At 48.4% G+C, this 27,043-nt stretch overlaps 1 protein-coding gene across 9 annotated transcripts in view; it reads left to right on the forward strand.

Annotated features, from left to right (window-relative positions):
• The first annotated feature begins 2,857 nt into the window (after window positions 1–2,857).
• Window positions 2,858–27,043, forward strand: part of LOC310668404 (occludin-like) — a 35,703-nt gene continuing 11,517 nt past the window's right edge. For 2 of the 9 annotated variants that reach the window (XM_083421684.1, XM_083421679.1), the window contains exons 1-4: window positions 2,858–3,238; window positions 11,184–11,936; window positions 15,674–15,832; window positions 25,120–25,271. In XM_083421684.1, the coding sequence (XP_083277810.1) occupies window positions 11,256–11,936; window positions 15,674–15,832; window positions 25,120–25,271 (992 nt within the window). In that variant the 5' untranslated portion in view covers window positions 2,858–3,238; window positions 11,184–11,255. The other 7 variants (XM_083421682.1, XM_083421686.1, XM_083421683.1 and 4 more) reach the window with 5 other exon arrangements.

Genomic DNA, 27,043 nt, shown 5'->3' on the forward strand with positions numbered 1-27,043 from the left:
AAAGCTGGTGCCCCGCAGAGAAGGTACATTCCAGCCTTGAAGTCACAGAGCTTATGGGGGCAGGAATGATCTTGGCAAAGGCCTCCTTCCTGAGCAAGGGGCCTCAGTCGGTGGAGCCCTGTTCCCATGTTGGCTGTGAAGCTGCCGTTATTGGAAGGGGGAAAATCCGCTGCAGTTTCAGACCTCTGAATGTATTACAGTGGTACCTCGAGTTACAGACGCTTCAGGGTACAGACGCCACTAACCCAGAAATAGTACCTCGGGTTAAGAACTTTGCTTCAGGAGGAGAACAGAAATTGTGCGGCAGTGGGAGGCCCCATTAGCTTCAGGTTAAGAACAGTTTCAGGTTAAGAACTGACCTCCGGAACGAATTAAGTTCTTAACCCGAGGTACCACTGTATCATCACCATCATTTCATTATGCTTTAATGCAGGGGTCAGCAAACTTTTTCAGCCGTGAGCCGGTCCCCCATCCCCCAGACCATGTGGGGGGCCGGAATATATTTTGGGGGGAAATTGAACGGATTCCTATGCCCCACAAATAACCCAGAGATGAATTTTAAATAAAAGGACACATTCTACTCATGTAAAAACACTCTGATTCCGGGACCAGCCATGGGCTGGATTTCTAGATATCTGGGAGGGCTTGTCTATATAAAAACGTCTTCAGCAGGCACCAAAAGGAATATAGGGAAGGTGGTTGCCTGATGTTATAGAATTATAGAATTGTAGAGTTGGAAGGGGGTCTGAGGGTCGTTTAGTCCAGCCCCCACAAGGCAGGAATCTTTCACCCACCGTGGGGCTCGAACCCATGACTCCAAGATCACACACACACATTTTCTTATCTTATACAATGTTTTGGACTTCCATCAACCACATCTGAAGATTTTTCACTCTTTATCAATTAATCTGTGTTTCATTAATTTCACTAATACTTTCAATAGTCCTTCGCTAATAGTCCTCTTCATACTTTCCTCTGCAATATTTTGCATAGTCCTCCTTACAAAACTCCTTGCAATCCTACCAGCGTAATCTGTTGATTACAATTGCTTTTCAAATAATTCACATATTTCCTCCAGTCCTCTGAGAATCTCTGATCCCGTAGGTTTTGAATCCTTCCTGTCATCTTATCTAATTCTGCATAGTCCATTAATTTCGTCTTCCATTCTTCTTTAGTTGGTAGTTCTTCTTGTTTCCATATCTGTGCCAATAGTACTCTTGCTGCTGTTGTTGCATATAAAAACAGTTTATTATCCTGTCTGTTAATATCCTCCCCTACAACACCACGTAAAAATGCTTCTGGGGTTTTTATAAATGTATATTTCAACATCTTTTTCATCTCATTATATATCATTTCCCAGAAGCTTTTCACTGAGATCTCATGCTCTAAAGGTAAAGGTAAAAGTAAAGGGACCCCTGACCATTAGGTCCAGTCGTGGCCGACTCTGGGGTTGCGGCGCTCATCTCACTTTATAGGCCGAGGGAGCCGGTGTACAGCTTCCGGGTCATGTGGCCAGCATGACTAAGCCGCTTGTGGCGAACCAGAGCAGCGCACGGAAACACTGTTTACCTTCCCGCCGGAGCGGTACCTATTTATCTACTTGCACTTTGAGGTGCCTACGAACTGCTAGGTTGGCAGGAGCAGGGACCGAGCAACGGGAGCTCACCCTGTCTCAGGGATTCAAACCGCTGACCTTCTGATCAGCAAGTCCTAGGCTCTGTGGTTTAACCCACAGCACCACCCGCGTCCCTCATCTCATGCTCTACATTGCTGCTAAACTAAACTATCGAGTTCTTACTTATGCAGTTGTGTGCATCAACAGTAAAAGCGCCCGTTTTCGCTGATCAAAGCAAAGGGTCATTTAAGCTTTTCAAACGCCATGAAATCATTCTTGTTCATTTTAAACTATTGTGATAGTTTCCTTGTTTTATCCCTTTTGTTAAACCATTTAAAACAAAAAGCAAAAAAACAAACAAGCTATGTGCCATGAAAGAAAACAAATCCGATCCGATCCTGAGAGAGCTTCTTGCACCTGGGGAGTCTCCCGAATCCTAGTGTTGCCGGAAAAATCCGAGGGCTCCCTTGGACAAAAAGTAAAGACACCAACCAGAGTAAATTGGAGCAAATCAGCAGCCTGTAGGCTTGGCCTTTATTGTACTGTTGCAGCAGAGTATTCCCCTCACTCGCAGGAGAGAGGAAAGACACAGAAAAATGGTGTGCAAGACCTTATAAAAACTTTTGAAATTCCTCTCCTCTAGGTCAAGCCCACCCCCAGAAACATCATGCATACATTACAGAAAGGAGGGGTTGAGGGAGGAGTTGTGGTGGTAACCTGAGTGTCCTGTCACCTGGCTGGTTCCCCTCTTCCCCCCCCCCCCCGAGTCATTTTCTGAAGACAAAAGGTAGTTGCAGTTTCCTGCCCCCTGAGGGAAAATCCAATCACTGTTCTTTTGTTATAGTCCGTGTTGAATCCACTCCTGTATGCAGTCTGTAGTGTGGTGGATGGGTTTCTGTCTAGGACCATCAGGGTTGGCATAGCAACTGGGCAGGGCTTCTGTGGATGTGCTGCTATGCTCAAGGGATTATGGTGGCCTGTAACAAACCTTCCCCATTTTGTAGTCCTTCCTTCATGGAGTAAAATAAAAGTGGAACAGTGCAAATCTGATGTATGGTTGATTTTCTATGAATTTATAACAGAAGTGTAGCGTATGTAGTGTGTGAGTGTGTGTGAAGTCTGTACAAACTGAATGATGGGGGGGGGGTGTTCCTGCTACACTAGGCTGCAATTTTTTGGCACTTAAATGTTAAGCGTACAAATTGCTCCCATTGACGCAGGTTTCCGGGACCCCACCGGCTTGTCGTGGTGCTGAAGACTTGCAAGGAACAAGCATTTAGGGGATTAAGAAGCCTGGAATCCAGTCGCATTATTCAATAACACATTTTTGGGGGGGAAAGGAAGAAGAATAACGATAACTGGGCAGTGGTTTGGCAGACCTCCGGCTCACATTTTTTGCCCTGACCGATTTGCAGAGACAGAAAGGTGGAATCGGGTCGCCAGGGTCACCTTAAGCGCTTGAAGCAGAACCCAGTGAGGTCTGGAATTGGCACCGGGCCCTGGAAAACAGTCTGGAGAGGGAGTGGAGATTTAAATCCCTTTGGCAGCAGGCCTTCCTGCGTCCAGTCTTGTACCAAGCACGACTCGGAGTCTGAAAAGTTGGCTCGCAGCTTGAGGAAGCAGGCAAGGAGTGTTTCTGGGGAGGGAGAAGGGGGGGGTGTTGTTGTACACACACGGGAACAGATTTAACAACTGCACAGAGCTGGCAATGATTAATCTGTTCCTTTTCGGAGGAGGGAAGGAAGGGGCAGAAAATAAATAGAAAGGTGTGTGCCACAGGGAGCGGGCAGGGTGGGGGCACCTCTGTAGCCAACACCTTCTGCTTGGGGGTGGGGGGAGAGGGTCACATGACTCACTGCTCCAAAGGTAACAGGAAGTTGTGGTGATTAAGGTAACCTTTGCAATCATGAGCTCCCCGGAGGCAAGGGAATAGGAGCCGTCCAGGGATCCAGGAGGGACGAAAATCAAGGTAAGAGAGAGAAAAATAACTTGTGTTGTGGGTGCCCCTCCTGCCCTCCTCTCCTTTGATGAAAAGATCCAGAAAGGGAGGGTTTGCTTTTCGCAGCGAAAACGTTGCGGGTTCTGGTGCACAGAGGGGTGCGTGCCATTAAGCCCTACTCAGAGTAGACGCTTTCGAATAAGGGTGTGGCTCAGTCAGTGTGGACAAAGCTGGGTTAGATGGACTCAGTAGAAGGAAACCTCCTAGGTTCCTATTCAAACCAGCCCTTTGTTTAGAACAATGAGGACTAGGACCTTGCTTTATTTTTTAGTGGTAGAACACCCATAGACAATGGCATTTGGGTATATTGCTTTCACTAATATATGCACGTCGATGTATAAGCTCCTATATGCCTTTGGGGTCGGGGGGACATTCCTTGGCCAGAGAGCCGCATTGCAAAATTTGGTTTTTAATTTTGAAGGGCAGCTGTGATTCGGTTCAGGCATTTTTTGCAAAAGCGAAAATTCAGTAGGTTCCTCTTTAAATGCAAACTGAGATTCCTCGCCCATCCCTAGTGGTCGGAGCGATGCATTTCCTCCTCCTCTCATCATTGCTACAATTTGGGGAGCATCCGAGGGAACGAAGTAGAACACCTGTTTTGCATGGTCCTGAGTTCGAATCCCCAGTTGGGGCTGGGGGAGGCTTTCTGTCTGAAACCCTCGAGAGCTGCTGCCAGTCAGTGCAGGAAATACTACGGTCAATGGGCCCAAGGCAGCCACCCACATTAATTGCTTGCAAAAAAATTTTCACATTTCCGAACTTTGCAATGCAGTTCTCTAGCTGAGTTGTTCATAGAATCATAGAATCATCGAGTTGGAAGAGACCCCAAGGGCCATCGAGTCCAACCCCCTGCCAAGCAGGAAACACCATCAGAGCACTCCTGACATATGGTTGTCAAGCCTCTGCTTAAAGACCTCCAAAGAAGGAGACTCCACCACACTCCTTGGCAGCAAATTCCACTGTCAAACAGCTCTTACTGTCAGGAAGTTCTTCCTAATGTTTAGGTGGAATCTTCTTTCTTGTAGTTTGGATCCATTGCTCCGTGTCCGCTTCTCTGGAGCAGCAGAAAACAACCTTTCTCCCTCCTCTAGGTGACATCCTTTTATATATTTGAACATGGCTACCATATCCCCCCTTAACCTCCTCTTCTCCAGGCTAAACATGCCCAGCTCCCTTAGCCGTTCCTCATAAGGCATCGTTTCCAGGCCTTTGACCATTTTGCTTGCCCTCCTCTGGACACGTTCCAGTTTGTCAGTGTCCTTCTTGAACTGTGGTGCCCAGAACTGGACACAGTACTCCAGGGGAGGTCTGACCAGAGCAGAATACAGTGGCACTATTACTTGTTGGCATCCGAGAGACAATGGAGTGTGCTTCCAGGGGTGAATTCAAACCACTCAAGTGATGTCCCTGGGCACAAGTCTGGGCTGTGTGTCTGGAGGTCCTGGGCTGTCCAGGTGAAAAGACCCCCCTCTCAGCTTCACTGATGGCGTCCAAAGGAATGCAGAACAAGATGTTTGGCACCAGTATGGCTGCAGGAGTTGCTGGAAGGAGTTGCGTACAAGGCGCCATCTAAACACTTTCGGGACTCCACTCTGGATTTGTGGGGGGTTTAATCCTTTGCCTTTTAATTTTCTGGAGAAATCCTGCAAGACAGCAGAGGTTGAGGACCAGAGTTTTCCTTCTCCAGCTGAGTAATGCATATAAAAATGTGTATATGAGGGCAAAATGGACCAAATAATTTTTTTTATTTATTTTTTTAAAAAAGTATTAGAATTCATTCTATTAAGGGAATTGCTTTGCAAAAATGTGTCTATGGGGCAGAAATTGCATCCAAAATGTGTATACAGTGGTACCTTGGGTTACATACACTTCAGGTTACAGACTCCGCTAAGCCAGAAATAGTACCTTGGGTTAAGAACTTTGCTTCAGGATGAGAACAGAAATCGTGCTCCGGCGGCACGGCAGCAGCAGGAGGCCCCATTAGCGAAAGTGGTGCTTCAGGTTAAGAACAGTTTCAGGTCAAGAACGGACCTCCGGAACGAATTAAGTATTTAACCCGAGGTATCACTTGTATTGGGAACAATTCATGCTTTACAAAATGCTGTTGAGTTTTCACAATGACTTACACAAATATATCACAAACTGAGTCTGAAATGCTGGAAGGCTGCTGCCAGTCAGTGTTGGAGAGCAAAGAGCCCTATTTAAACTCAATGAGGACTAGAATCTTGATTTCTCTTTAGGGCGAAGGACCCTAGATCAGTGGGAGAGACTCCAGCTTGAAAGTAATCAGGGAAAGTGCTTTATACAATCCCTAAACAGAGCACCCACGCTCTGAGTTGCAGCCACCCAAAACCCGATTTTGCCCCTTCTTCGCTCTGAGCGACTTTTTAAACTGGGGAGTTTTGATTATCCTTTTCTCGTTTCCTTTTGCCAAACTTGACGCTGAACCACAAAGCTCTCATGCGGCTCAGAATCCAAGGGCCGCAAAGCAGAATGGGAGGCATCTTTTAAAAACAATTAAATTTTAAAAAAACCATGCATGCACGTACACAAGTAAAATTCCTTGCAACTGCAAGGAATGCAGCTTTCAAACTAGCTCAGGGAGCGTATCTCAAGCTCCCAGAAATGCACCCATTGTTTGGCAAATCGCTCCCTTCTCTGCGTAATGATTGTTGCCTTTTGGGAACTCGGGTCTCAGCCAGGCGGCCGGGGAGAGCCCAGCTTGCAAGGTCTGAAAAGAAACATTCCTTATCGCCAGTTTGCATTCGTGGAGGAAATGTTCTGCGCTCTCTCTCTCTCTCAAACTGAAAAATTGTGAACGCCGGTAAATTAGAAGCCTCAAGGCTGGGAGAGAAATGTGGCCTTTGGAACTGGGAGAGCCGAAAGCGACAGAGCCATCCTTAGCCCTAACCATGCCTACTCAGGAGTAAATCGTATTTAATTCAGTGAGGCTTGTTCTTAGGCAGCAATGGAGAGACTCCCCTATGAAGAAGGTTGGCAGTGTTTTAGTTTTAGACAAAAGGTGAGTGGGAACATGATAAAGGTAAAGGGACCCCTGACCATTAGGTCCAGTCGTGGCCGACTCTGGGGTTGCGGCACTCATCTCGCTTTATTGGCCGAGGGAGCCGGCGTTCAGCTTCCGGGTCATGTGGCCAGCAGGACTAAGCCGCTTCTGGCGAACCACAGCAGCGCACGGAAATGCTGTTTACCTTCCCGCTGGAATGGTACCTATTTATCTACTTGCACTTTGACGTGCTTTCGAACTGCTAGGTTGGCAGGAGCAGGGACCGAGCAACGGGAGCTCATCCCGTTGCGGGGATTCGAACCGCCAGCCTTCTGATCGGCAAGTTCTAGGCTCTGTGATTTAACCCACAGCGCCACCTGCATCCCCAGGAACATGATAGAAGTATGCAAAATTGTGTGTGGCCTGGAGAAAGCAAATAGGGGAGAGTTTTTCTCCCTCTCTCATAAGACCAGAGCTGGTGGGCATCCAATGTTGGAAGAATGAAGGCAGGTGGAAGAAAGTGCATGCAGAGCATGTTAAACTGTGGAGGCAGTGACGGCCTGGGCGGCATTAAAAGAGGAGTAGACAAATTCCCATACCCTCTAACATTTCGGGCAGGCAAAGTGAGACACACACACTCCTCACCATCAGGATCTCTGCTCTCTTTTTCTGGTATGTTCCCGATCATTCTCACAATTTCTGCCATTACAGTGGTGCCTCGCAAGACAAAAAGAATCCGTTCCGCGAGTCTCTTCGTCTTGCAGTTTTTTTCGTCTTGCGAAGCAAGCCCATTAGCGGATTAGCGCTATTAGTGCTATTAGCGGTTTAGCGGCTATTAGCGGCTATTAAAGGCTTAAGGGATTAGTGGATTAGCTGCTAAAAGGCTATTAGCGGCTTAGATCAGATGATAAGCGGCTTAGATCAGCTGTTAAGCGGCTTAGCGAACAGCTGTTAAGCAGCTTAGGGGCTTGGGAAAAAGGGGGGGAGGGGGAAAAAACCCCAAATCGCAAGACATTTTCGTCTTGCAAAGCAAGCCCACAGCAAATTCATTTTGCGAAGCACCTCCAAAACGGAAAACCCTTTCGTCTAGCGGGTTTTCCGTCTTGCGAGGCATTCGCCTTGCGGGGCACCACTGTATTATTATTATTATTATTATTATTATCATCATCATCATCATATTATTATTATATCCCCCCTTTTTTCCTTGACGGGGACTCAGCTTATCACTAAAAATTTATTCCAATTCTGTTTATCTGCGGGAGGTGTTGCACATAATCCCTTCCCTCGTACGTTATTACTTTTTCCTTTGCAACAACCCTGCAAGATAGGTGAGGCGGAGAGGTTGCCATTGGCTCAAGATGACTGAGGTTGATGGCTACAGTTTTGTGAATGGCCTTTAATTGCACAGCCTCGCTTGACGAAAACCAGGCTCTGGAAGACGAATTGTCTGGGGCCCGAATTTGAGGATTCGGTCGGTGGAAGGCCACCATTGTGCCTCCTTCCATTGGTGAAGGGTTGGAAGAGAGAGAGAGAAAGGAAGGAAGGAACTTCTGAATGCTGGGAGGTATCGCCGGCCGCTAGTCCCTAGGGAGGAAGCCTTGTCCCATTCAGAGACGGCTCCCGTCCTGGCATGCGCTGGGCGGACGACAGCAGGGGACGCAAACAAGAGCAAGGGGATCATTTATTTAGCAGGCGAAAGGCGAGAGCCGGGCTCCGGTGTCCGGCTTTGTCTTCGCAAGAAACGGCCTTGAGATCCAGGTGGCAGAGAGAGAGGAAGGAAAGGGACAACGAGGGGGTGACCCGACTGGCGCTCTGGGGCTGAGGTCGCCGGCGGGACGGCTGGCAGGGGTAAGAGAGACTGCAAACAACTCTTTTGCGAGGCTGGGGAGCTCTGAGCTGCCGCAGGGGGGGAATCGACCCCCTTCTTGCAACCATCAGACTCCGCGTTCAGGATTTCCGTTCAATTCTTTGCGGCTTCTGTATTCCCACCTTTTTCTCTCTCTCCATGAAGTTGGGCTGGACGTGGATTTCTCCCTCTCCTCATTTCATCTCCACAGCAACCCTTTGAGGTAGGTTTTTTTTAAAAAAATAATAATATTAATAATATTATATTATTATAATAATAATAAGATGTTTTATGATTATGAAAAGAAAAAAGGTAAAGAAAAACAATACATAGATTCAACAGACAATACATCAACAATAAAAAAGATACAATACAACAATACAACAAAAACAAAACAAAAACATTTAAACACACATCCAAGTTTCATATCTATATCTTTCATTTGCTTATTTCCTCGACTTCCTCGCACCTCCCTTTTTTGTATTCTAGTTCAAATTTGCTGGTTCAACAAATCCTTTCCCTCTTCTTCAATTTTTGTTCTATAATTTATCCTAACACAATTTAACTTTAAATTTTCCACTTTGACACATTAACAGTTAATATTCATATAGTTCTTAATAACACTTCTGCTAAAACCATGTAACTTCATTCCAATATTCTTCTAACATTCATTAATTTTACAATATTTCTGTAGATATACTTTAAATTTTTTTCCAATCTTCCTCCATCGACTCTTCTCCCTGGTCTCGGATTCTGCCAGTCATTTCCGCCATTTCCATATAGTCCATCAGCTTCATCTGCCATTCTTCCCGAGTGGGCCTTTGAGGTAGGTTAGGCTGTGAGAGGCACTCCAGCTCTGACCCAGTGATGGCCAAGTGGGAGTATTTGAACCCTGGTTTCCCAGGTCTTAGTCTGTTGTGGGGGTGGGGGGAGGCAATGGCCAGTGTCTGAAGGGTCTCAGGGGACGAAAGGGTCCCGAGTCTGATCTCTGCCATCTCCAAGCAGCGATTTGGGGGTGGGAGGAGGGACTCGATTCAGTTCGCATTCAAAGGGCCGCCAACTCACCTCGTTTTTGAAACAATGCGCGGACATCAGCACCACCGTCGTTGAGAAGTTGCACCTCTCCAAATTTGCAGCAAAGCGAGGTGTACAAAAATGCATCGTATGTATATGTATGTACACACACACAGAGAGAGATGATATATCAGTGAAACTTAAAGATGAATTAGAGTAGCAGGGAACTGCCTTGCAAAAAAGAAAATATGTTCGCCAAGCAAAATTGCGTAAGCTAAAAAATAATAATTGTCCAGTAGAAGAAGAAGAAGAAGAGTTTGGATTTGATATCCCGCCTTTCACTCCCCTTCAGGAGTCTCAAAGCTGCTAACATTCTCCTTTCCCTTCCTCCCCCCCCACAACAAACACTCCATGAGGTGAGTGGGGCTGAGAGACTTCAGAGAAGTGTGACTGGCCCAAGGTCACCCAGCAGCGGCATGTGGAGGAGCGGAGACGCGAACCCGGTTCCCCAGATTACGAGACTACCGCTCTTAATCACTACACCACACAGGCACACTTCTTCCGATGCATGCACACAAAAGCTTATACCCAGAACAAACTTAGTTGGTCTATAAGGAGCTACTGGACAATTTTTTTATTTTATTTTATATTGACCTCATCAAACCAACACCTGAATCTAGATGCATATGCTAGAACGCGCGGATGAATTTCCATAAGGACGTTTCTCCCTCGTGAAAGTTCAGCTACCCACATTTTCACATCGGTTCGCGGTTTTTTTCTTAATAGAAACATAGGATTGTAGAGTTGTATGGGATCCAGAGGATCATCTCGCTCAACCCGCTTCAGTGCAGGAATCCTGCCTTGGGTGGGCTCGAACCACCGACCTTGCTGACCCCACTGCGCCAGGGAACAAATAATCAATAATCAATCCACCACCTTTTAAAATATATATATATTATGGGGAGCATCCCAGAGTGGCTGGGGCAACCCAGCCAGATGGGTGGCATATTATTATTATTATTATTATTATTATTATTATTATTTTCTAGAGGTGCTGGAACTCACCCTTGTTCTCTTATAACGGCAACGGCACCCACTTGAGTTCCAGCGAGTTCCTGCTGGGAAAGATCTATTATTAATATTAGGCTGTGTATTCAAATACACTTTTGTAATCGATTGCCATTATTATTATTATTATTATTATTAGGCTGTGTATTCAAATTCAGCAGACACTCGGGTTGCAAACATGATCCGTGCGGGATGCACATTCGCAACCCACAGCATTCGCAACCCGCAGCTGCGCACACGCGGGTTGCAATTCGGCACTTCTGCGCACGTGCAAAGCGCGATTTTAGCACTTCTGCGCATGTGCAACTGCTGAAACCTGGAAGTAGGGAAGCTTTTACTGTTTGATGTATCACAGTGTTTTAATATTCTTTTGGAAGCCGCCCAGAGTGGCTGGGGAAACCCAGCCAGATGGGCGGGGTATAAATAATAAAGTAGTAGTAGTAGTAGTAGTAGTAGTAGTAGTAGTAGTAGTAACCCGTTCCGGTACTTCCGGGTTTCGGCAGTCTGTATCCCGAAAAAACGCAACCTGAAGCGTCTGTAACCCGAGGTATGACTGTATGCCTTGGTAACCGCCTTCACTTGCGCAAATGAAAAGCTCTCAGAGATGCTCAGCATATCCCTTTGTGTTCCTCTCCAGGTCTTCTCCTCCTCAAAGGTCCTTCCCGGAGGTCCGTGACACTCTGGCCGCCAGTCCGCCCCCCTCTGAAGCATGTATAGCACCAAGAAGCCCTACAACAGCCCGCCCACCGGTTATGGGCCCCCCGGCGAGGACTATGGCTACGACATCCACTCCCCTCCGCCGGGCTCCTACTACATCGAAGACGTCCCCCAGCACTTCTACAAGTGGAACTCTCCCCCCGGGATCGTGAGGATCCTGGAGGGCGTAGGGGTCCTCCTCTGCGTCGCCATCTTTGCCTGCGTGGCCTCCACCCTGTCCTGGGAGTACGGCTACGGCTATGGCAATCTCTACGGGGGCTCGATGGGCGGCTACTACGGCGGAGGCATGGGAATCTACGGCGGGAGCACCTACGGCGGAATGGGCATGGGGTACTACGGAGGCATGGCCAACCCGCGCTCGGCCAACGGCTTCATGCTCGCCATGTCGATCCTCTGCTTCATCGCCCTGCTGGCTCTCGCCATCACCAGCCTCACCAAGTCCAGCGGCTCTCGCTCCCGCAGGTTCTACCTGGTGGTCCTGGTGTTGTGCGCCATCATGGCGTTCATCATGCTGATCGCCTCCATCGTCTACGTCGTGGGGGTCAACCCGCGGGCTCAGATGTCCAGCAACTACTACGTCAACCCCATGCTGGCCATGTGCAACTCGGTCTACTCCACAGGGGTCTACACCAACCAATACATCTACCACTACTGCATGGTGGACCCTCAGGAGGTAAGGGAGGTCCTAAGGGCAGCAACGTGGAAACAGGGCCTTTCCTGTGGAGGTTCCCCACTTGTGGGACACTCCCCGGAGTGGCTTGCCTGGCGCCATCCCGTCAGCAGCCAGAGTCAGGCCACCAATTAAAAAAACCACCACTCTCAGTGAAATGAACTCTTTCATTCAAAGAAACCAAAACGGCGCAGGCCTAGTGATCACAGCAGCTCTTCCCAGTAGGTCATCTGCAAGAACTGAAGGTCCCTGCCTTCCCACTGCTGACAATATCTCCTCCTCCTCCTCTTCTTGGTCTTTCAGAAGCAATCTGAGACTTCTTCCCCTTGCTTATCTCACCTCCGCTCTTTTCATGCCTCTTCTGGTTCCGGGAGAGCAGAGGGGAGGGGAACTGGTTGCAGCAGGAGGGGGAGACCCCTGACTTCTTTGACAGCTTGTCTCATCTCTGACACTTGGCCTCTGTCCTCTCCAACCTGACTCTAATTCTGGACTTCTCTCTGATACCAACTCTCCCTGCTCACGAAACCCTGTTACCCTTTCAGCTTCTGACACCTCCTCCCCCTGTGGCTTCTCCCTGTTCTCCCTCTGTCCCACCACAAACCCCCGGGCTCTGAGCCTTCTTCCCCTGGGGTGTGTATGTTGTTGTTTTTTGTAAGTCGTTCTGTCACAGCAAAGAAAGAAGCAGAAGCAGCAACCAATAAAATGAGCTAATAATAGTACAGTGGTACCTCGGCTTACATATGCTTCAGGTTACAGTCACTTCAGATTACAGACTCCGCTAACCCAGAAATAGTACCTTGGGTTAAGAACTTTGCTTCAGGATGAGAACAGAAATCGTGCTCCTGCAGCAGCAGGAGGCCCCATTAGCTAAAGTGGTGCTTCAGGTTAAGAACAGTTTCAGGTTAAGAACAGACCTCCGGAACGAATTAAGTTCTTAACCCGAGGTACCACTGTATAGTGTAAATAAAGAGTAGTTTAGAGACGGTGACTGCCCTTTGGGGACTCACCCTTTAGGGATGCGGGTGGCGCTGTGGGTTAAACCACAGAGCCTAGGACTTGCCGATTAGAAGGTCGGCGGTTTGAATCCCCACGACGGGGTGAGCTCCCGTTGCTCGGCAGCAGGAGGCCCCATTAGCTAAAGTGGTGCTTCAGGTTAAGAACAGTTTCAGGTTAAGAACAGACCTCCGGAACGAATTAAGTACTTAACCTGAGGTACCACTGTAATTATAAGTCCCAGCAGAATGAGCTGGTGTGAGCAACAGACAGAGAGGGGATCCAATTTGGCCCCTGGAGGATTACCTCGTCCGGGATTACCAGCCATGCTGGACCCAGGGGTTTCTGGGACTTGTAGTCCAGGGAGCCTCCATCCCTGCTCTAAGCAAAGTTCCCTTACCCTGATGCCCTCCAGATATGCCTGGACGTCTTCCATCATGCCTGACCCCTGGGGACAGCTGGCTGGGGCTTCTGGGAGTTGGAGTCCAAGAGCAGACCTGGTTCCCCCTCCATTCATTCTCCTCAGCCTTTTGGTGCTCGTCTTGGCAAGTTGCTAGACCTCATGAGTGCTTGGATGGCACCTGTAGGATTCCAGAAGCCCATTTTTCTGGCTGGAGGAGAATTCCCAGGGAGCAAGGATGGGGGGGAATCATAGAATCATAGAATCCTAGAGTTGGAAGAGACCACAAGGGCCATCGAGTCCAACCCCCTGCCAAGCAGGAAACACCATCAGAGCACTCCTGACATATGGTTGTCAAGCCTCTGCTTAAAGACCTCCAAAGAAGGAGACTCCACCACACTCCTTGGCAGCAAATCCCACTGTCAAACAGCTCTTACTGTCAGGAAGTTCTTCCTAATGTTTAGGTGGAATCTTCTTTCTTGTAGTTTGGATCCATTGCTCCGTGTCTGCTTCTCTGGAGCAGCAGAAAACAACCTTTCTCCCTCCTCTAGGTGACATCCTTTTCTATATTTGAACATGGCTATCATATCACCCCTTAACCTCCTCTTCTCCAGGCTAAACATGCCCAGCTCCCTTAGCCGTTCCTCATAAGGCATCGTTTCCAGGCCTTTGACCATTTTGGTTGCCCTCCTCTGGACACATTCCAGTTTGTCAGTGTCCTTCTTGAACTGTGGTGCCCAGAACTGGACACAGTACTCCAGGTGAGGTCTGACCAGAGCAGAATACAGTGGCCCTATTACTTCCCTTGATCTAGATGCTATACTCCTATTGACCAGCTTCCTCTGGTCTGTTGCTTTTCTGTATTGCTCAGAGGTGCTGGCCCCAGGAAAAAGAGCCAGGCTGGTTTAAAAGCAAACACCAGGAACCTATTTTGTTTCAAAGCAAAAGGACAAATCGGAGGTCGGTTTCAGGGCTGGGCAGGAAACAATCAGGCCATTAAACTGGGCACACCCAGAAACTGCCCAGCAGATAAGATAAGAGCGTCTGGGTGCGATCCGCACCCAATGCAGGGCGAATGGCCATGGGGGACCCGTGAGTTGCCCAGTAGTTTCGCACAGTCCAGATGGAGCTGAACCATTAGGGTGAATGGGGCTGTGCCCCATGAGTCTGCTCTCAGCCAATCAGCTCCCTCCTCTTCAACCCGGAAGGAGTGAGGGGGAGAAAATGAGTGTCCTTTAGCTCCGCCCTTCACAGGCTCTGGCTCCGCCTTTCATTGACTCTGGCTCCGCCTAGTATTGGGCTCCTTTGCTTTCCATCCTCCCAATCGCAGTGGGTACCAGCCACACTCTGGTCCAATCAGAGCTTCTCACATTCCTGTGAGTCATGACCTCATTTTGTTTACCTGCGAGGTCACCTTGCCCCATATTTGCCCCCTTGGCCACTTCATTCTGCGGAACCGACCCTATTATTGGTGCCATATAAAATACCTGTTTCACAATTGTAAGCACTCGGCCACTGAGTACGGCAGCAGCCAAACTTTGAAACTCCCTGCCGATTGATTTCAGGCAAGCGTCTTCGCGGTGCTCCGTTCAGCACCTGAAAACATTCTTGCTTGGAAAAGCCTGCCCATATACTCAGAGTAGTTGATGTGAATTCTAACCTGTTTTTAGTTTATTGTCGTCTCAACTTCCTGAAAGTCTTAAGTAAAAAGGTAAAGGTACCCCTGCCCGTACGGGCCAGTCTTGACAGACTCTAGGGTTGTGCGCCCATCTCACTCAAAGAGGCCAAGGGCCAGCGCTGTCTGAAGACACTTCCGGGTCATGTGGCCAGCGTGACATCACTGCTCTGGCGAGCCAGAGCTGCACACGGAAACGCCGTTTACCTTCCCGCTAGTAAGCGGTCCCTATTTATCTACTTGCACCCGGGAGTGCTTTCGAACTGCTAGGTTGGCAGGCGCTGGGACCGAACAGCGGGAGTGCACCCCGCCACGGGGATTTGAACCGCTGACCTTACGATCGGCAAGCCCTAGGCGCTGAGGCTTTAACCCACAGCGCCACCCGCGTCCCTGCCCTGAAAGTCTTAGGTCATTATTATTATTATTATTGATGTTTTAATTGCATTTTTTTTGAGCGCTGCTTTGAGATTTGCTTTGTTTTTTCACAATCAAGTGAGGCGTGCATTTTAGCAAGTAAAGGAATAGTCACGTCTATGTGCATCCCAAATATGGGGGCGGGGAGTGAAATGCACTCTGCACATGCTCAGAGACCAATGCGCTGTTATAGGCCTGAGAACCTTGGTGTTTGATGCTTATACACACTTTTCCCCCCACAAAAAAAAAACACACCAGGCGATCGCCATCGTCTGTGGCTTCCTCCTTGTGATCCTCCTGTGTGTCATCTGCTTCTTCGCCCACAAGACGCGCCAGAAGATCTGGCAGTACGGAAAGCCCAACGTCTACTGGGACAAGCCCTTGGCCTTCCAGGAAGGACCCAACGTGGAGGAATGGGTGAGTGTGGGGCTGTGTTTGGGGCGGAGGAGCTCTTCCACGACCCCACGATCCAGGCATTCCCCTCCTCTCAGTGGCGTAGCGTGGGGGGTGCAGGGGGGGCCGGCCGCACTGGGCGCAACATCGGGGGGGCGCTCGCACTCGCAGCTCTCTGCCCTTACCTGGCTCACTCTCTCTCTCTCACTGCAGTGCTGGCTGTGCGAATCCGATCCGAGCCGCCGGGTCGCCGCCCACTGTGGAGGGGAGGGTGCCAGGCGTGCGGTGTGGAGAGAGAGCGAGGGACTATCTGGGGGAGGGACAGTGCAGCGGGGGGGGGGGGGGCGCAAATTACTTGCCTTGCCCCGGGTGCTGACAACCCACGCTACGCCACTGCCTCCTCTCTCTCTCTCCTTCCTCTTCCAAAGGACAGTAGAGAATTCAAGTGGAGAAAAGCTGGAGAGGAACCATAGAATTGTATAACAATAATAATAAATTTTATTTATATCCCGCTCTCCCCAGCCGAAGCCGGGCTCAGAGCAGCTAACAACAATAAAACATTCTAAAATCATTTCATTATAAAATTAATTCCAGTCAAATTAATGGCAACCATTGGGCTAGAAGTTCTGTGAGGATTGCCAAAGGAGGGAGTCAGGCTGTGCCCTGGCCCAAAGCCTGGTGGAACAGCTCCGTCTTGCAGGCCCTGCGGAAAGATGTCAAGTCCTGCAGGGCCCTAGTCTCTTGGGGTAGAGCATTCCACCAGATCGGGGCCACAACCGAAAAGGCCCTGGCTCTGGTTGAGGCCAGCCTAACTTCTCTGTGGCCTGGTACCTTCAAGATGTTTTTGTTTGAAGACCGTAGGTTCCTCTGTGGGACATACCAGGAGAGGCTGTCCCGTAGGGTCCTATAGGGCTTTGAAGGTTAAAACCAGCACCTTAAACCTGACCCTGTACTCCACCGGGAGCCAGTGCAGCTGGTATAGCACCGGGTGAATGTGATCTCGCAGCGAGGACCCCGTAAGGAGTCTCGCCGCGGCATTCTGCACCCGCTGGAGTTTCTGGGTCAGCTTCAAGGGCAGCCCCACGTAGAGCGAGTTACAATAATATTTGGAAGGGACCCACAAGGGTCATCTAGTCCAACCCTCTGCAAGGCAGGAATCCTACCCACAGCCGTTCCTGGGGGGGCTCAAACCACCAACCTTCTGGTCAGCAGCGAGGCGCACTGACCCATTCCGCCATAGCAGCATTCTTAGGAGGGCGGCTCTTTTGCTCTTTAAAATGTGGCCCTCCTGATCTCTCCATCTGGCCATCAGAAACCCCCTCCAGCCACACACCCCTCTCCTCAGGCCACACCCTCTCTCCTCAGACCACACCCCTCCCCAGCCCAGCCTCATTGCTCCGCCCATTTCCCCTTCTCTCCCCGCCCACCAGTGGCGTGTGACCTCTGGAAAGCTCATTCGACGGCTTTCATCAGCAAGGCTGAGCCAGATAGATCTAGTGGCTGAATTGGCAACTGATCCTATTAAATTTCCCATGAGGACTAGAAACTTATGTTGTTTTAACGTAGGGTTACAGCTCCACAGTCGATCGTCCCATGTTTAACCCCCAAGACTCCCCCTTTGAAAGCCAATCCTTTTTAAAAACCATTCAAGTCGCTGGCCTCTTGTTAAATTGTCACTGCCTCTTGTTAAATTGTTTTGCAAAGGCGTCACCTGGTGGGATTTCGGCCTGCGACGTTCAACAGGAAGGGAAAACTGTGTGTCTGAAAGAGACTCTCGCTCTGGGCTATTTGCTTGCGATACCCTCTCTAGTTTCGGTTGCGTCAATGATTAACCGGGCCCTGGTGCACACTTTACACACAATTTCATGCTCTGAGAATTCACGCCTGCCAAACACCCTACGGTTTGGGGCACCCCCAAAGCAGAGAGCAAGTCCGAGAAACCTTTGCCCAATTTCAGGAGGGGTGGGGAGGCGGACGACACACACACACACCCAGTTGTTGAGATCCTTGCAGCAAATTGCTGGAGGAGACGGACCTCAAACTTCTGCAGCCTCAAGAGTGCCCGAGTCAGGATTAGAGAGGGTAGATCAGCCAAACCAAAGCAGAGAGGCCTGTACCACAGCTCTCGAATGGTACAGCCCCCACCTCGCATGCAGAGTGCCACAGGTTTGCGCTCCCCCAGGGATCTCCTTTGGAAATGTAATAAACGGAAACCTGCCCTTATTCCCTTATGGGGGACACAAGAAGCCTTCTAGAGTTCTTTGCAGGTTCTTCATCAGTTGGAGAAAAATAACAGTGGCCAACCAGAGAATATTGAGAAGCAAAGCAACTACTAAGCCTGATCTTTATTGATCTGTTGCAACATGGTGCTCCCCTCACACTCAGGAAAGGAGGAGGAACCCAGAACCAAGGTGTGTCCGCCCTTATTTAGACATTTTAAATTGCCTGCCCTGGAGTTCAAGACCACCCCCAGAAACATCATACCTACATCACAGAAAAGGTGGTCTACAGCAGAAATCTGAGTTCATTGTCTGGCAGGTTACCTGTTAATGCTTACTTGATTGGATTGCCTGGGGAGCCTGGCCAGTGTTTTGTAATGATAAATACTTAGTTCCTGAGCCAGGTCACAGGCTCACACCTTATTCATATCTTAAATGTGCCCTTAAGACAGGATTTGTGAGGAAAGAGACAATGGGGAGGTTTCCCAATTTGACCTTGCAGAGAAACATTTGAGGTCAATTTGTTCAGGACTTTTTTTCAGTGGAGTTTCAGACATGTGGTTTATATATTTATGTACGTGTTTGCTTGGTACATTTATGAACATTTATTACATATCTAAGACCTTAAAATTATTAGAACAGAAATAATTCCAGGCAGTGAGTTGCTGAGTGGCCCCCAGAAAGATTTCCTCAAGGGAATGTGGCCCTCATGATGGAGGGGTGGGAAAGCCCCCTTGTCCCCACTGTTCACAGCACAATAATAAACCTCACAGTGCATAATTAGACTGCGGAACTCCCTCCCACAGGAGACTGAAATGGCCACCAAGCAAGATGGCTTAAAAGAAGATTGGAGGAGGAGAGGGGTATTGATGGTTAGTGGCCGCAATGGCTCAAGGGGAGGAAAATAGTGAATCCTTGTGAAATTGGGGGGGGGGATGAGAAAAGGATTGGTTGGGTGCCTGGATTCATAATTTACTTAATTTACTCACCAGCAGGAGTAGCGTTTAAACTCACAAAAGCTGTATAGCATGTGAATACTAAACCCTTTTCATATCCTGTTTGGATACATGCAAACAGAGATCCTCTCTTCCTCTTGCAATGAAAAGACCACAACGGTTAAGTAAGTTTAAAACACTTTACTTACAAAATGTCAGATTCATGCATTCATCTAAGCAGCAGCAAGGAGAACACAGGCAGAATATTCCTGGATAGAAAATACAGACGGAGAGCTTCAAACGGATGCTCAAAGCTTGGAGCTCGCTTAGGCACGTCTGCCTTGGCCAGTTTGGTGAGAGAGGGGGAACAGGAAGAGAACACTTCACTTCCTCCCTCATTGGAGAGGAAGCTGAGTCTAGGACTCTACCTCTGTGGGCTTAACCTCTTCATGCACTAACTAGTGTTTGTGTATAACTGTGTTTGACTGCAGTTTCCCACCGGCTCAGCAGAAATAATCAGAATAGTTGCTCAGCCATGCACTGCTGAAGTGCTGAACAGATTTTTCAGCAAATCCAAGAAAACCTGCTTTAGTTTAGATTTTTTAAAAATGCAAAAGGTGCATTCTTTGTAATTTTGCAAAATAGACTCATTAACGGCATGAAAGATACTCCCTTGATGTTGATTTTTACATTTTTATTCCTAGTTTTCAAATGACTGCAGATTTTGACAGCTTCTACTGAGCACTTATAGGGACGCGGGTGGCGCTGTGGGTAAAACCTCAGCGCCTAGGACCTGCCAATCGCATGGTCGGAGGTTCGAATCCCCGCGGCGGGGTGCACTCCCGTTGTTCGGTCCCAGCGCCTGCCAACCTAGCAGTTCGAAAGCACCCCCGGGTGCAAGTAGATAAATAGGGACCGCTTACCAGTGGGAAGGTAAATGATGTTTCCGTGTGCGGCTCTGGCTCGCCAGAGCAGCGATGTCACGCTGGCCACGTGACCCGGAAGTGTCTGCGGACAGCACTGGCTCCCGGCCTCTAGAGTGAGATGAGCGCACAACCCTAGAGTCTGGCAAGACTGGCCCGTACGGGCAGGGGTACCTTTTTACTGAGCACTTGGGGGTCAAAAGAAAGAAACCGAAAGCACCTGCTGTTGAGATATTTCATTCCAGATCTGCTAGACAGAGCTTGCAACATTCCTGGAGGAGAGCGGGACAGGGGGAGTCCCACCTCATTTTCTGGGGAAGGGGCTCAGTCCCAGAGTCCAGCGGGCAAGGAGCCAGTTAACCCTTTCCTCCCTGCCAAAGGGGCCTCCTTGTGGTTCAAGGATGCCCACGGGGACACGGAACAGATAAGGCGCGCATCCGGACATCCCATGACTCCTTGTACAACAGGGGCAGAGATAAGCAAGGAGTCTTATCTTTGCACACCACAGGCCAGCAGGGTGCAGTGTACAGGGAAAGCGGTTGCATGTGTCAAAGATGTGTCAGAACTCAAGGCCAGACAGGCAGAACAAACTCCACACATCGTTCGTTTTCACTCTCTTTGCTGGAAGATCTGGTGATCTGCGGCCTTTGAAAATGTACCTCTGGCTTGAATTCTCATAGTATTTTTTTAAAAAATAATATTTATTAGATGTTTTATGGTTATAAAAAGAAAAAAGGTAGAAAAAAACAATACACAAATTCAACAGACAATACATCAAAAATAAAAGAGATACAATGCAACAAAAAAACCCAAAAACATTTAAACACACATCCAAGTTTCATATCTATATCTTTCATTTGCTTGTTTCCTCGACTTCCTCGCACCTCCCTTTTTTGTATTCTAGTTCAAATTAGCTGGTTCAACAAATCCTTTCCCTCTTCTTCATTTTTTGTTCTATAATTTATCCTAACACAATCCTAACTTTAAATTTTCCACTTTAACGCATTAACAATTAATATTCATATAGTTCTTAATAACACTTCTGCTAAAACCGTATAACTTCATTCCAGTATTCTTCTAACATTCATTAATTTTGCAATATTTCTTTAAATATACTTTAATTTTTTTCCAATCTTCCTCCATCGACTCTTCTCCCTGGTCTCGGATTCTGCCAGTCATTTCCGCCATTTCCATATAGTCCATCAGCTTCATCTGCCATTCTTCCCGAGTGGGTAGCTCTTGTGTCTTCCAATACTTTGCGAGGAGAATTCTCATAGTATCCCAGAACTGCGGAGCTGGAAGGGACCCTAAGGGTCATCTAGTCCAGCCCGCTGCAAGGCGGGAATATGCAGCTGTCCCATACGGGGATCAAACCTGCAACCTTGGCGTTACCAGCACCACACTCTGACCGACTGAGCTATCCGGCCTCTTCACCCGATTCCCAGAGCTCCCTAAGGAGAGGGATTGAGGGTTGAACCCAGTGCTTTTTTGGGGGGGGAGACACAGGGGTACGCATACCCCTAAACTTTTTGTGAACCTTTGTACTTTTGTCCATTCACTGTATTTCTTTTATTATAATACAGTGGTGCCTCGCAAGATGAAATTAATCCGTTCCACAAGTCTCTTCGTCCAGCGGTTTTTTCGTCTTGCGAAGCAACCCTATTAGCAGATTAGCGCTATTAGCGGTTTAGCGGCTATTAGCGGCTATTAGCGGATTAGCTGCTAAAAGGCTATTAGTGGTTTAGCGGCTTAGAAAAAGGGGTTTGGGAGCGGAAAAAAAATCTCAAGACTCGCAAGACATTTTCGTCTTGCGAAGCAAGCCCATAGGGAAATTCGTCCTGCAAAGTGCATTGAAAAACGGAAAACCCTTTCGTCTAGCGGGTTTTCTGTCTTGCGAGGCATTCGTCTTGCAGGGCACCACTGTAATAATAATAATAATAATAATAATAATAATAATAATAATAATAATAATATATTTATACCCCGCCCATCTGGCTGGGTTTCCCCAGCCACTCTGGGCGGCTTCCAAAAAAACACTAAAATGCAATAACCTATTAGACATTAAAAGCTTACCTACTTTCCCAATCTGAACTATAAAATGGCGGTGCTCTTGAGTCGAAATGAGAGTAACCCCTAAACATTTTTTTTTTTTAAGAAAAAAAGCAGTGGTTGAACTGTTCTGGGAACTGTAGCTCTGGCAGGCAGAAGAGGAGTCTTCTATCACCCTTTAAGGAAACTACAGTTCCCAAGATTGTTTTCGGGGAGGGGGGGAGCCATGTTTAAAGTGGTACAATGCTTCTTTAAATGCAATAGGGCATGTGGGGCCTGAATAATGTCTGTTGGTTCTGCTGGGTCTTCTCTGCAACATTATTTTGCTTTGACAGGCGGCTTCCTTAGACTGGCAGGAGATCCTTTGAAGTCTCTGGAGCCCCAGGTGGCCGTGGCTCTGTAAAAAAGCCCGGAAGGAAAGGAGGAAAGGCGTGGGGGGGGGGAGAAAAGCAGCTGCACCCTCAGTTGAAGTCATTGCTGAGCAAATAGTCTGCCCCCCCCAGATGCAGATCTCTGCCTGGTCAAGGAAGTCCAGCACGAGACTTGAAATACACCCACGCCTCCCCCCAGCCCAGGCCGTTCCTCATGAGGAAATGCCACGGGTGTGATCCGGCCTGCAGGTTTTCTAGCAAAAACCCTGGCATGTGTAATAAACAAAAATCTGCCCTTACAGTACAGTCATACCTCAGGTTACAGCCTCTTCAGGTTGCGTTTTTTCAGGTTAGGTAAAGGTAAAGGTACCCCTGCCCGTACGGGCCAGTCTTGACAGACTCTAGGGTTGTGCGCCCATCTCACTCAAGAGGCCGGGGGCCAGCGCTGTCCGCAGACACTTCCAGGTCACGTGGCCAGCGTGACGAAGCTGCTCTGGTGAGCCAGAGCCACACACGGAAACGCCGTTACCTTCCCGCTATAAAGCGGTACCTATTTATCTACTTGCACTTTGATGTGCTTTCGAACTGCTAGGTGGGCAGAAGCTGGGACCGAACAACGGGAGCTCACCCCGCCGCGGGGATTCGAACCGCCGACCATGCGATCGGCAAGTCCTAGGCGCTGAGGTTTTACCCACAGCGCCACCCGCGTCCCTTTTTTCAGGTTACGGACTGCCAAAACCCGGAAGTACCGGAACGGGTTACTTCCGGCTTTCGGCGGTCGCACATGCGCAGAAGCGCTAAATTGCAACCCACGAGTGTGCAGACGCGCAGATGTGTGTTACGAACGCTGCAGCTTGTGAACGTGCATCCCGCACGGATCACGTTCACAACCACTGTATTCCCTTATGGGGGACACAAGAGCCCTTATAGAGTCCTTTGTAGGTTCTCCATCGGTCGGAGGAAATAACAGAGGCCAACCAGAGAATCTTGAGAAGCAAAGCAGCTTGTAAGCTTTATCTTTATTAAAGCTGTTGCAACAGGGTGCCTCCCTCCCACGCAGGAAAGGAGGAGGACCCAGAACCCAGGTCATAGAATCGTAGAGTTGAAAGAGACCACAAGGGCCATCGAGTCCAACCCCCTGCCAAGCAGGAAACACCATCAGAGCACTCCTGACATATGGTTGTCAAGCCTCTGCTTAAAGACCTCCAAAGAAGGAGACTCCACCACACTCCTTGGCAGCAAATTCCACTGTCAAACAGCTCTTACTGTCAGGAAGTTCTTCCTAATGTTTAGGTGGAATCTTCTTTCTTGTAGTTTGGATCCATTGCTCCGTGTCCGCTTCTCTGGAGCAGCAGAAAACAACCTTTCTCCCTCCTCTATGTGACATCCTTTTATATATTTGAACATGGCTATCACATCACCCCTTAACCTGCCCTTATATAGACATTTTAAATTGCCCGCCCTGGAGCTCCAGACCACCCCCCACAAACATCATACCTACATCACCGAAAAGGCGGTCTACAACAGAAATTTGAGTGTGTTGTTGTTTTTCCTGTCTGCCAGGTTATCTGATAATGCCTTATCTGATTGCCTTTCCTGGTAGTCTGCCCATTCCTTTGAGATGGTGATTACCCAATTCCTGAGACAAGGGGGAGGCTCCCCACCTCCCCCCTCCTTGCAGAGAAAACATTTGGTCAGTTTGGGAGTCAAAATGGTTTCAGGGCGGTCCTCCTGTGCTGATCCAGACCTGTGGTCCACACATCTATGTATGCGCTTGGTTGGTACATTTATGAACATTTAATATACCGTGTTTTTCGGCCCATAGGGCGCACCGGCCCATAGGACGCACCTAGTTTTTTTGGGGGGGGAAATAAAGGGGGGAATTATTCCCCCTCCCCCTGGAAGCCCAAGCTTTCCCTGACCCCAACCCCCAGAACAGGCAGCACTCCAGAACCCCAACCCCTCTCGCTCTCCAGGCTTCAGCGAAAGCCTGCATTCGCCCCATAGGACGCACACACATTTCCCCTTCATTTTTGGAGGGGGGAAAGTGCGTCCTATAGGGCGAAAAATACGGTGTATATATATGACCTCAAATTTTTTATTTCACATGGAAGAAGCAGCTAAAAAGCAGGAAGAAGAAAGGGACCCTCAAGGGTCATCCATTCCAACCCCCTGCACTGCAGGCACTGCAGCTAAAGAATCCCTGACAGAGTTGGACCATGCAAACTAGTCCCGGTCACCTTTAACCCAATTTGCAGGGTTGTTGAGAACAGGCAAATCTACACCTCTCCAGATTTTGTCATGCGGTTCCACAGCCACGTAATCTGTACGGAAATACATACACTGAGGGGAAGTGTGTCAAAGAATGCATTTTTAAACAATTTAAAAAAAAATATGCATTGTATTAGGGAACTTGCTTTGCAAAAAGGAAAAACAAACAAACCAGTATCTGGATACAGAGAACTCAACACCCAAATTCCGGTGAATTTTCATGACAACTTTTTATTAAAAAACAAACCAGAAGCAGTGGCGGTAATTTTATTTTATTTATTTGTTGCTTTATATCATGGCTTCCACCTTCCTCATTTGATCCCCACAAACAACCACCAGGTCACCCAGGGCGGAGTAAGGATTCAGACCATGGTTTGCCAGCTCCTTAGTCCAACGCTCTAACCAGGATGTGGCAGGGAAAGGTGAAAATTTGGAATTATTCGCCCATCCTTACCTGAGAGGCAACACCAGGTCCCAGAAGGGCCCCGATCCAGAGGAAGGTTTCAGCCGGCACCAAAACGACGCCTTTCGTTCCTTTCGCAGGTGAAGAATGTCACCAACGGGGCCAGCACCCATGATGAGACAGCAACCCTGAACTACTCCGAAAAGCCAATGAGCCCCACCCATGCCCCAGCCAGCCCCTATAACTACAAGGTCTCCGGGAATGGCTACTACCCAGGTGAAAGCCAGAGCAGGTGAGCAGAGAAAACGGAGTTGTTTTGAGTGGTGCATTGTGAAGAAAAGAGCTTGTTTTTCTCCCTCTTGCATAATGCTAGATTTGCGGCGGAATAACGGGGTTAAACGTGTATTGTTAAACTGTGGAACTCTCTGCCACAGGAGGCAGCAACCGTCCCTGATCTTGATGGCTGTAAAAGAGGATTGGACAAAATCATGGGGGGGAGGGGGCTATCAAGAGCCACTAGCCAGGATGGCTCCGCTGCCTCATCTGGCAGCAGCGACACTTCTGAATCGCAGGCACAGGAAGGAAGTGTGTTCATGTCTTGGGTTCAGGTCCCGCTTGCCGTTTAACTCTGCGCTTAAAAAACGCTTGTAGGATTTGTTATTGTTACTAGCTGGGTGGCTCAGTGGGTAGAGCACAAGACTCTTAATCTCAGGGTTTGAGCCTCTCGTTGGGCAAAATAATCCTGCATTGCAGGGGGTTGGGATAGATGACCCTCGTGGTCCCTTCTGGCTGTACAATTCTACGATATCAAGAACAACGGAAATTGTGAGAATGATCAGGTACATACCTGAGAGTAAATCCTTTTGAACTCAGTGGGACTTAGTTCTGAGTAAAAATACTTTGGATTGCAGCACAGTCTTTACCCAGTTACCTGGGAGTAAGCTCCATTGAATACAGTGGGACTTACTTCCGAGGAGGCAGCATGAGGCTCCATTTACAATAAAGGGATCAACACTCCACATTTTCCTAATAATTGGCTGGCTGCGGAAGCATTGCAATGAAATGTGTCCGGTGGATTTGTTACAGTGTTCCTTCAAAATATAGCATCTAGATCATATAGCATCTAGATCAAGGGAAGTAATAGTGCCACTGTATTCTGCTCTGGTCAGACCTCACCTGGAGTACTGTGTCCAGTTCTGGGCACCACAGTTCAAGAAGGACACTGACAAACTGGAACGTGTCCAGAGGAGGGCAACCAAAATGGTCCAAGGCCTGGAAACGATGCCTTATGAGGAACGGCTAAGGGAGCTGGGCATGTTTAGCCTGGAGAAGAGGAGGTCAAGGGGTGATATGATAGCCATGTTCAAGTATATAAAAGGATGTCACATAGAGGAGGGAGAAAGGTTGTTTTCTGCTGCTCCAGAGAAGCGGACACGGAGCAATGGATCCAAACTACAAGAAAGAAGATTCCACCTAAACATTAGGAAGAACTTCCTGACAGGAAGAGCTGTTCGAGAGTGGAATTTGCTGCCAAGGAGTATGGTGGAGTCTCCTTCTTTGGAGGTCTTTAAGCAGAGGCTTGACAATCATATGTCAGGAGTGCTCTGATGGTGTTTCCTGCTTGGCAGGGGGTTGGACTCGATGGCCCTTGTGGTCTCTTCCAACTCTAGGATTCTATGATTCTATGAGTGGGACCTACTTCCGAATAGGCAGTATGAGGCTCCATTTACAATAAAGGGATCAACACTCCACATGTTTCCTAATAATTGGCTGGCTGTGGAAGCATTGCAATGAAATGTGTCCGGTGGATTTGTTACAGTGTTCCTTCAAAATTATAGGAAGGATTTCGTATGCCAGCTTCAACATTTACTTTATTTGGTACAGGGATTTCATTATCATTATAAATAGGACTCTGTTTCTGCACCTACACAAACAAACACACACCAAAGACTCCTGTTTCCAAAAAGGACAGGAGGGGACAATCTGATCTCTCCCCCACTTTCCAAGATGGGGAGGGGATGAGAAAGGAAAACCGAGACATTCCTGGATAAAATAACAAACAAG

Source organism: Podarcis tiliguerta (genome assembly GCF_965153285.1).
Source record: "Podarcis tiliguerta genome assembly, chromosome: 18".
In the NCBI taxonomy this organism is placed as follows: Eukaryota; Metazoa; Chordata; class Lepidosauria; order Squamata; family Lacertidae; genus Podarcis; species Podarcis tiliguerta.